Raw genomic sequence first — 9,639 nt, forward strand, 5'->3', positions numbered from 1 at the left:
TTTTGATATTGGGATTACTTCCGCTGCTTATAATAATCTATCTATTCCCACATATGTACTTCATATGTTGTATGTTCCATTTAAAAGCTAGGCCAAACAAGTTCTTCTTTTCAACTCGCAACAGATAGTAGTCTCTCAAGAATAATTTAGAGGAAGAAAAGTATAATTTAATTTTTGAAATAGTTGTAAGGGAAAAAAAATCTCAAAATTCAGGCAACAACAACCTATTAGCTTCCTTACTGCTTAATAAAATATGAATAAGCAGTAAAATTTAATTAAATCAACTATGTAATCAAGTTCATAAAGTTTCAATCCTAACCTTAGGACTATCATACCAACATAATTACTTAGATAATTCTAAAAAGATAATGCGTCGACCTTAGGAAAATCAAAACTATTCAACAATGTAGTCAAAGTTTAGGGCCCGCTTATTTAGCTAGCATTTGGTCATATATTTTCAAATTTATTCTGAAAAATCTGATTTGGGTAAAGTTTAGTTTGAAGATGAAAATGTGTTTGGACATCTGTTATGGGTTAAGTTTGGTTTGTAAAAACATGAAACATAACTCATACCCACAAGTTCTAAAAACTATCACAAATATCCAACAGTACCATTATCAATAATATTTATTATATTATCGCAAATCATAGTCGTGAACATAAATAAATTTGATACAAAATTATCATTTTTATAATGAACTACATGATACACTATCAGATGACCAAGAAGACGAAACAACATCGTTACAAAATAATAAATGATGGCTTTTTTATAAAATATAAAAGTTTGAGGCAATTTTAAAAAAATATAATAGTGATCTTTTGGCCCAAAACCAGCTATTGAGCTGGTTTGGGATTTGGCCAAAATATAGGCAAAATCTGTGGCCAAACATGTGTTTGCCAAATAAAATCGAAATTTATTTTGACAAAATCTATGGCCAAACGAGTCCTTAATAACTTCGGTATTTCACTTTCAAATAATCTTACTTTATTTGCAAGCTGTAGTTTATTTCAAGTTTTTGAAATAGCCGTTTGAAGAGTATTTCAACTCACTTCGTGTGTTAACACATGCTTATTGTAATGTCAATTCAAATGTTATGACATGGACTAAACTCACATATTTGAATGAGCCTTTAAGACACTAACTCAATTTCATTCCTTATTTGTAGCAATTTATTTTGAATGTTATAATCTGTCATGTAATCAAGACTGCAGTATTTGAATTTTTTTGAAAAAAATCCCTTTTTTTCTGTTTGTATTTGGCTTTATTATAACAAGTTCAACTTGGATAATAGTGAAAAACAAAGGGGAAGCGTGAGCTTTTTTCTGGCTGCACTAAAGTCAAGACAGATTTACAAAAGGACCTTCAAATTCGAATTCAAAATTACTCAATTAAAACGACAGCTCGGTCATCACCCGCTTACCCTTTTGCCTTCACCTGATTGGTCATTCACAGTTTCAATTGAAAATCGAATTCAAACAGAAGATCCTCAGTGGGCCCAGTCCTTGTCCGCTCCTAACGAATACCTTAAGTCAATCCAACGGCCCAGATCTTCCTTCATTTCAAATCACCCTTTTTCCCCGCCTAGCACCATATATTATTCGTTTATTTATTGACTTTATTTATATATCAGTTCACAATTTACACACACATACTTGTAACAGCTTTCTTCTTTCTTCTTCGTTACTTGATGAAACGTTGTTGATAATAGACCCTAGTTTTTCTACATAATTACGGTTGCTACCATTTCGTAGGAGGAAATGGCGACGACCCAGAATAGACGTTCGTCAGTTTCGAGTGCGACGGCAAAGAGGCAAGCGATGACGGCTAATTCGTCGTTGGAGAATAATAATCATGGGAAATTGGTGGCCAAGAAACGACCAGCCCTCACTAATATCAGTAATCATACAACTGCCTCCGCTCGTAACTCGCTCTCTCACTCCTCCAAACTCGTACGTTTTTTCCCTTTTTTCTTCTCTATTCAATTTTCCACTGTAAATTTTGTAGCATTTAGAACTTGTTAATTATGTGGAATTTTATCTCTAGGAAAAAAATAGTTCATTTTGCTCTTTTTCCAGTGATATTTCTTCTTTGTGTTTTTGAAACTAGTTTGATGGTTCTTTTGCTTTTTCATTCATTACAGTTATTTATGGAATTTTTGGAGGGGTTTTCTTGATAAATTTTTATGTGTACCTGGGCTTCGAAAATCCCCCCCCCCCCCCCCCCCCCCACGCCCACCCACCCAAAAAAAAAAAAGAAGAAGTAGAAGTAGAAAGATTGAACATTTTGCTTTGAGGATCATGAAAAAGATTTGACGGTCTTGGATATGAGAGGATTGCGGGATTTATTTTTTTGTCAAGATTTTGATATTCAGATATTGAAATTCTTTGTTTATTGACTTCCCTTATATAACCAAGTTCCCTGTTTTTAGCAGGAAATGCGTCAGTTCTGTTTCTTTGAAAAAAAAAAAAGATCAAGTAAATTGACTTGTGGGTGGATTAAAAAAAAAAAACTATTTTGGAATAAAATATTCTATTTTTGGTAAAAAAGCATTCTGAATGGAAAATTTTGAAACATCTTCCCCAAATCCTGCTTCTTGTCTCATTTTGTTTATCTGCCTACTTTGCTTTTTGAACATTTGAAGAAATTTCTAGTGTTCATGTTAATTAGGCTGAAGAAAAGTTTCTGGTTTTTCACATGAATTGTTTAGCATATCATCAGAGGTGAAGGTTTTCAAGGATTTTATAATTGTTCTTAATTTGTTACGAACATATTTGTTTTTTTAACAAATGAGCAGTTAATTTTGATTGGATAAACCTTTTATTTAATAAGGTGTTTAAATGTTTCTTGAAAAAGATCCGAAGTTGTGGCTAAGAATTATTTTTGGCTTTTGAAGGCACCATGTACATCCAAGGCTGTAAGCATTAAGAAGAGCAATAGTAATGCAGCTTCCTCAGTTCTGCCAACATCCTCCTTTGTCAAACCAATCAGCAAAACTGTGTCTATTCCAAGAAGTGATGCAGCTATCCCTAAGATCACTGCCATTCCTCTTCCTGCTACTTGCAGCATGGACATTTCTCCATCTCACTCGGACGGATCATTGGTCTCCATGGATGAAACTATGTCCACTTCTGACTCACTGAGAAGTCCGGATGTTGAGTACATTGACGACAACCAAACAGCTGCATTCGATTCCATTGAGAAGAAGGCGTTTAGCACCCTCTACATCTCAGAAGATGTCAAAGCAGCAGGTTGTGTTTTGATAACTTTAACACTGTATTTTACCTTGTTGTTGTCACTCTTTCATTGGTTGTGAAATGGATATGTCCTTGATCAAACATTTTGTTTCAACTATTTTTTTGATTTATTTAATCAATTTATCTGTTTTTGATTCCTGCAGCAGATATATGCAAGAGAGATGTACTTGTAGACATGGAATCAGGGGATAAAATTGCCAACATTGATAACAATTTTGTTGATCCACAATTATGTGCTACAATGGCCTGTGACATATACAAACACTTGAGAGCCACAGAGGTATAAAGATGATTATATATCTCTCTTAAATTGGATGTTACTGCCAACTTTAACCACTTACTACATTGAAAGCTTTAGATTTTCCGTTTAAACTATAACCAAATTGATGTTTTAGAAGTATCGACATTTGCTTCAATTTGTCATGTATGTTAATGTTAGCTTTTGGTCGTTGTACTAGGTAAAGAAAAGGCCTTCCACAGATTTCATGGAGAAAGTTCAGAAGGACATCAACGCTAGCATGCGTGCTATTTTGATTGACTGGCTTGTTGAGGTAAACTTGTAATGTCTTTCTTCTCACATATTGTCCCTGACAATATCAAAGTGCTGGAACTTATGACTTAATTATGTCGATGAAGATCAGCAACTCCTGAGTTTGATGTAGAATATGTTGCCACCACTATGTATAGGTTGCCGAGGAATACAGGCTTGTCCCGGACACATTGTATCTGACTGTTAACTACATTGATCGATATCTCTCCGGCAATTTGATGGACAGGCAACGACTACAGTTGCTTGGAGTAGCTTGCATGATGATCGCATCGTAAGCAACTACCCTTCTTACTTTCTCAAATGTACCAAACATTTCTGGAAGAAAATGCTGTAAGACTAATGCATTAATACGGTAAATGCTATATTGCAGCAAATATGAGGAGATCTGTGCGCCTCAAGTAGAAGAGTTCTGCTACATCACAGACAACACTTACTTCAAGGAGGAGGTACATGATTTTGATTTACAGGACTATGCAGTTTCTAAACATTGCAATGGCACTAAGCATTATGTATTATGCAGGTTTTACAAATGGAGTCTACCGTTTTAAATTACTTGAAGTTTGAAATGACAGCCCCAACAGCCAAATGTTTTCTGAGGTCACTGTTTAATATTTTACCATTACCCAGTAGTTGCTTTTAAGTACGATGATTTAGGCACTTATCATTGACATATATTTCAGGAGGTTCGTTCGTGCTGCTCAAGGACTTAATGAGGTAATGTCTTCACATAAGGTTTATAGTTTTCCAACATATTTTATATAGGAAACAAAAAAAGAAAAAACACTTTTGAGTTCACAATTAACACTTATAATCTTGTACAGGTTCTGTCACTGCAGTTGGAACACTTGGCCAGCTACATAGCAGAACTCTCTCTTTTAGAGTACAACATGCTTTGTTATGCTCCATCAGTCATTGCTGGTTCTGCAATTTTCTTAGCCAAATATATTCTTCTCCCCTCAAAGAAACCTTGGGTATGTAGGAATTACCATTGACAATCATGTAAATGGTTATAATGTATTCTCCCTTCTTTTAACAAAACGTATTATCTTTATAAAATTTGACTTTTGTAATCTCCTAATACAGAACTCTACCTTGAGGCATTATACTCTGTATCAACCCTCTGATCTACGAGACTGTGTCGTGGCACTACATAGCCTTTGTTGCAACAACAACAATTCTAGTTTACCAGCAATCAGGGAAAAATACAGCCAGCACAAGGTAATCTCTTATTCTGAATGCTCAGCAAGCAGTTTAAAATAAGTGTTTCGATTAAAAAATATAAGTGGAATGAAGTCCTAACATATGGTAGGCATCTGCATCCAATTGGTCCTGATTTTATTCTAATATATATGATTTTTTGAAACAGTACAAATTTGTTGCAAAGAAGTATTGCCCTCCAACAATACCTGTAGAGTTCTTCCAGAACATAAGCTGCTAAGCATAGAGATACAAGAGGATCAACTTCACTCTTCCAATTCTCTGTTGGATTCAATTCAAGGCATTGCATCTTCATTTCAACGATGCTTCGTTCGTCACAAATCAAGCTATCAACTCCTCTTTGCATGGCCATAGCAGAGCATCTGTGTTGATTCTTCATTTAACATTGACTTTGCAGGATTAGTCCTTTTTTTTTGGGTTAAATAGCCTTATTACCCTACTTTTTTTTTCTAGTTTAGGTTTTCTCGTCAGTGTGTGTACAGAAGAGCTCCCTTAACTCAGGAACTATTGCAGTTTAAGCCAATTAGAGTTGAGATAATAACAATAATTCATTTCCAAGCAAGTTGAAATCGTATATACAAATTCTCACTGTCCATGCCAAATCAGGGTTGAGAATAATCATTCATTTTCAACTGACCAAAATCATGATATCTCATCCGGTTAGGTGAAGGTGTGGTAAAACACATAAATACAGACAGTGATCATTTATTTTACAGCTATAGTACATACACAAAAGGGACACTCACTGAGCACACTCAATCTTGACAAGGGATGCAGGAACTAAACTAACATTAGGCCTAACATTAAGCCACTGACAATCTTCAAAAGAACAAGGAGATCCACTGTTAGGCCATTCAACATCCACAGGTTTCATCAAAGTGGTGCCCCAAGCAGGGGTCCCATCCTCGTATGAATTGTGAGTCAATCTCCGAATTTCTGAGCCGTCTGATTTTATCACAAAGATATCACCATATGGCTGATAATGATGAGGGTTCGAGATTGGCTCAGCGGATACGGCCGCGTAGTCAGAAGTAAACACTATATACTTCCCATCCGGACTGAAGTACGGGTGGTTAGTCCGCCCACCCATACCACTCTGGATCACCTTCCGGAGCCCCGTTCCATTCGGGTGAACCATAAACATCTCGAAACTACCCGACCCGGGATTCTCTCGATCAGATGCAAACGCAATCCAATCACCATCGGGTGACCAGTTACACATGGTATCTGTCCACGAACCCTCCGTGAGTCGATAAAGCCCGCCCGCCTCACCTTCCAAAGCATCCATAACGTACAAGTTCTTGTGACCCGACCGCCCGGACCGGAAAACAATCCATTTTCCATCGGGTGAAGGCGATGGAAACGCATTATTCTGCCCTCCTGTTGTCAATTGTTTGTAACTTAGGTCCTTATCGTCAACATTAATGGAAATAACATCAACTTCCGTTTTTTCACTAGCAAATGTGGGCCCAACGCTAGTGTAAACTACTCCTTTTCTTTTCGGGTCCCACGCTGTGGAAAAAGCCATTCTTGTTGAAACTTGACGCAAACCCGAACCGTCATAGTTTACCACATATAAACCCGGCAACTTCACATAAGCTATCCGGTCACCACTCGGTGAAAATGACGGAAATGACCCGTCGACTCGAAACAAAGAAATCCCGGGTATCGGGTTTTTAAGATGCTCGAGTAACAGTGTATCACTCCCTCTTCCGTTGCCAGTACCTCTACATTTATGGTACCCGACCCACGAGGAATCGGGTGCGAAGAAGGGGTTCAAATGATGGGCATGAGTAGAAACGGGTCGGGTTATTTCGGTAAACTTCTTCAAAACGACGTCGAATAGCTCAATATGCCGATATTCTGAACCTGCTCTTCTAGTAGCTACGGCAATGAGATTCTTATTAACAGTAGAAGCTGCTGGTGTGAACGCGTGCAAACCAGGTGGGGTGACTCGGTGAGTCGATACCGACTCAACGCCGAGCTGACCAGCTTTCGGAAGAACAGCCTTGAACACACTCCACCACCCATCATCACACTTTCTGTGAAAATAAAGAGTAAAATCATCAGCCCAAGCGGGCCACCCGCCGTGCTCCACCACCTTGACCCGCCCCGACCCGTCACGAGTTAGGAACACGTAGATATCCGTGTCAAGCTCCTGAACCTCCCCAGCCCAACCCTTCTTCCCGTACGACGCCACCGCCGTCCAAACGCCCGACGGAGACACTGCTGGGCTAAAATCAGCAACTCCTTTAGGGGTTAACCTCCGCGTCGACCCGGAATTCAATTGGGTCGAGTACACCGCGGCCCAGCTCGTCCGAGGCACACCCGGGTCCTCATGAGTCGACACGTATATCAATGACTCCCCCACTAAACTTGGCTTATCTTTCAAAGAAACATGAGCACCCACCAAAGGAACCTGAACTCGAGTCCACTCAGTCCGGGTTGGAAACTCAAGTATAGCTCTCCGAGGAGTACCGTGAAACACAACGTCGTAAAAAATATGGTGAGTGCCGTTCCGTTCAGTCACGTAGATAAGATGAAACGGCGGTGTTTCGTTGTTGAGGGAATGATTGGGTAGGCACGAAACCAGGGAAGGTGGTAGGGTTGCGGGGAAGTAGCCGTTAAAGTTAACGGAATTGCCGTCCGTCAACTGCAGTTCTTTGGATTGAATTGGCGAGTGTGTTGTTGGAAGAGCGAAGATGTCAAAAGCATAGCTTGATCTTCCCAAGGTAGTGAATATTATGCTGGTGTGGGCGTTGAGGTTATCATGGGCTGCAGAAGCAGGGGATAATAATAAGGTTAACACCAAGCTGAGAAGGAAGAAGAAGATGATCGGGGAGAGGTATTGTGTGGATTTCATTTTTGATTTATTTGTGGGAAAATCCGAGCAGCTGAATGGTTTTATGTATGTATGTGAAATTGCAGTGAATAGCGAGTGATTAATGATTTTGTAAGAGATGACGATTTGACTTGACATAAAGATCAACTTTCGTACTAACTTATAAAAAATCTTTAGCGGATGGCTCCCTGATCACTTAAATTTGTCGTGTGTTTAAAAATCGATACATAAACTTTTTATTTTCTTATTTGAACACTTGAACTTATTTTTTCTGTAACTAATAAACACATCTGACAAAAGACCATGCGCGCGTGTATTACACATACATATATATGTCCATCCAGTCATAAAATGATCAATGAATGTCTTACACGTCAAGGGCGCGAAACCCTAACCCTGGTCCCCTCTTTTCATTCCATAGACCGACCCCCTCCTCTCATTTTAACCACTCTCTGACCAAACCCTCCCCTGTTCATTCTAGAATTTTGATGATCAGAGAAGGTGAAAAGAATCGGGAAAGTGAGGGGATCATATGTAAGGCCCATAGGCCATCATAGTAAGCACACAATAGGCCATCATATGTAAGGCCCTTCTCGCCATTGATGAACTCTCCATAAGTTCGAAAAACCTCGTCGAGAATGGGACTGATCTGCTCATCGCTGAATTTGACCCTAGGGTTTACAGCAACCGCCAAAGCTGTCATTTCCTTGCGGGCATCAAAATTCTGGAAGATTCTTTTTACCTTCTCCGATCGCTGAATTCCAGAATCTTCCAGATTCTTTTCACCTTCTCCAACATTCAAATTGGACTTGTTTATGGTGGTGGATATGGCGTGAGGTTAGCCGTGCTGGATGAACTTCCAAAATCGATCATAATCACTCACCCCTTTCCAAAATCGATCATAATCACTCACCCATTTTTTTTATTTTCATTTATTATCTGTTAATCTTGTTCTAATCGAGCTTCGTTTGGTCCAAGTAATGCAAAACTTAGCTTCAACTCCACAATGACAAAATATACAACTTTCCATCATTTTCACGGTCTGAAAAAAGAAAATAAAAATAAAAAATGGAGCTTCAGATTTTAAAAAATGAAGGAAGAGGGTATTTCAGAAGGAATGAATAAGAAGACACTTAAATACAACCCATTTTGTACTGTTGGGCGTTGGGAAGTGGGCTTTCACACTCATGTGCGCCGTGTTCCTCACGCGGCCTACTGATTAGGACCAACTGACGTCACATGGGCATGGTCAATGGTCAAATGTGTTTATTAATTTCGGAAAAAATGAGTTCGAGTGTTCAAATGGAAAAGTCAAAAGTTTATGTATCGGCTTTTAAAACCCCGTCAAGTTTAAGTGGCTAGAAAACTATTCCGCCAAAATCTTTTACTTATATTCATTCGTTTTTGCTTTTTTGTCTTACTTATGTTGATATTTTATCTTATTTCTTATTTATATTATGTGAACATATCCTTTTTAGTTTTTGCCAGGAAGAATGATCCCTTTTCATATTTGAAAATAATTTACTTTTATAAAATGATTTATATATACTTTATTTTACACAATAAATTCAAAAATCATCTTTTTTTTCTTAAATCCAATTAAATAGATTCACTTAAACTAAAATGGAGAGAGTATTTCCTTATGTTTGTCTTAAAGGAATATATCTACTTTGTAAATTTTTTAAATGCAATATGCTTTCTAAAAGTTAAAGAAACTCATTTTCTTATACACAAATATCTTATACGAAAAATCACGTCCACTCAAAAATGT

The 9,639-nt window shown here is 38.0% G+C and overlaps 2 protein-coding genes across 3 annotated transcripts; one reads left to right on the forward strand and one right to left on the reverse strand.

Moving 5' to 3' along the window:
• The first annotated feature begins 1,634 nt into the window (after positions 1–1,634).
• Positions 1,635–5,588, forward strand: LOC104089879 (cyclin-A1-4). Of its 2 annotated transcripts, none has more exons than XM_009594882.4 (11): positions 1,635–1,953; positions 2,898–3,252; positions 3,402–3,538; positions 3,717–3,809; positions 3,946–4,079; positions 4,179–4,254; positions 4,329–4,405; positions 4,489–4,522; positions 4,630–4,779; positions 4,892–5,026; positions 5,175–5,588. In XM_009594882.4, exons 1-11 carry the CDS (start codon positions 1,762–1,764, stop codon positions 5,244–5,246), a joined length of 1,455 nt encoding a protein of 484 aa, XP_009593177.1. In that variant the 5' UTR covers positions 1,635–1,761; the 3' UTR covers positions 5,247–5,588. The 2 variants fall into 2 exon arrangements, with proteins under 2 accessions (XP_009593177.1, XP_009593178.1); XM_009594883.4 differs by having other exon boundaries at positions 1,636–1,953; positions 3,405–3,538.
• Positions 5,556–7,995, reverse strand: LOC104089880 (uncharacterized). Its single transcript, XM_009594884.4, has one exon. The coding sequence runs from the start codon at positions 7,887–7,889 to the stop codon at positions 5,769–5,771; it is 2,121 nt and encodes a 706-aa protein (XP_009593179.1). The 5' UTR covers positions 7,890–7,995; the 3' UTR covers positions 5,556–5,768.
• Between the last annotated feature and the right edge of the window lie 1,644 nt (positions 7,996–9,639).

Source organism: Nicotiana tomentosiformis, chromosome 4 (genome assembly GCF_000390325.3).
Source record: "Nicotiana tomentosiformis chromosome 4, ASM39032v3, whole genome shotgun sequence".
In the NCBI taxonomy this organism is placed as follows: domain Eukaryota; kingdom Viridiplantae; phylum Streptophyta; class Magnoliopsida; order Solanales; family Solanaceae; genus Nicotiana; species Nicotiana tomentosiformis.

What these genes read in the sequence shown, in the direction of transcription:
- LOC104089879 (XM_009594882.4), top strand. Translation starts at nt 1,762, where the DNA reads ATGGCGACGACCCAGAATAGACGTTCGTCAGTTTCGAGTGCGACGGCA. An exon ending in AGAAGATGTCAAAGCAGCAG is followed by an intron (nt 3,253 to 3,401) that starts GTTGTGTTTTGA and finishes TGATTCCTGCAG; the next exon opens with CAGATATATGCAAGAGAGAT. An exon ending in ACACTTACTTCAAGGAGGAG is followed by an intron (nt 4,255 to 4,328) that starts GTACATGATTTT and finishes TGTATTATGCAG; the next exon opens with GTTTTACAAATGGAGTCTAC.
- LOC104089880 (XM_009594884.4), bottom strand. Translation starts at nt 7,889, where the DNA reads ATGAAATCCACACAATACCTCTCCCCGATCATCTTCTTCTTCCTTCTC.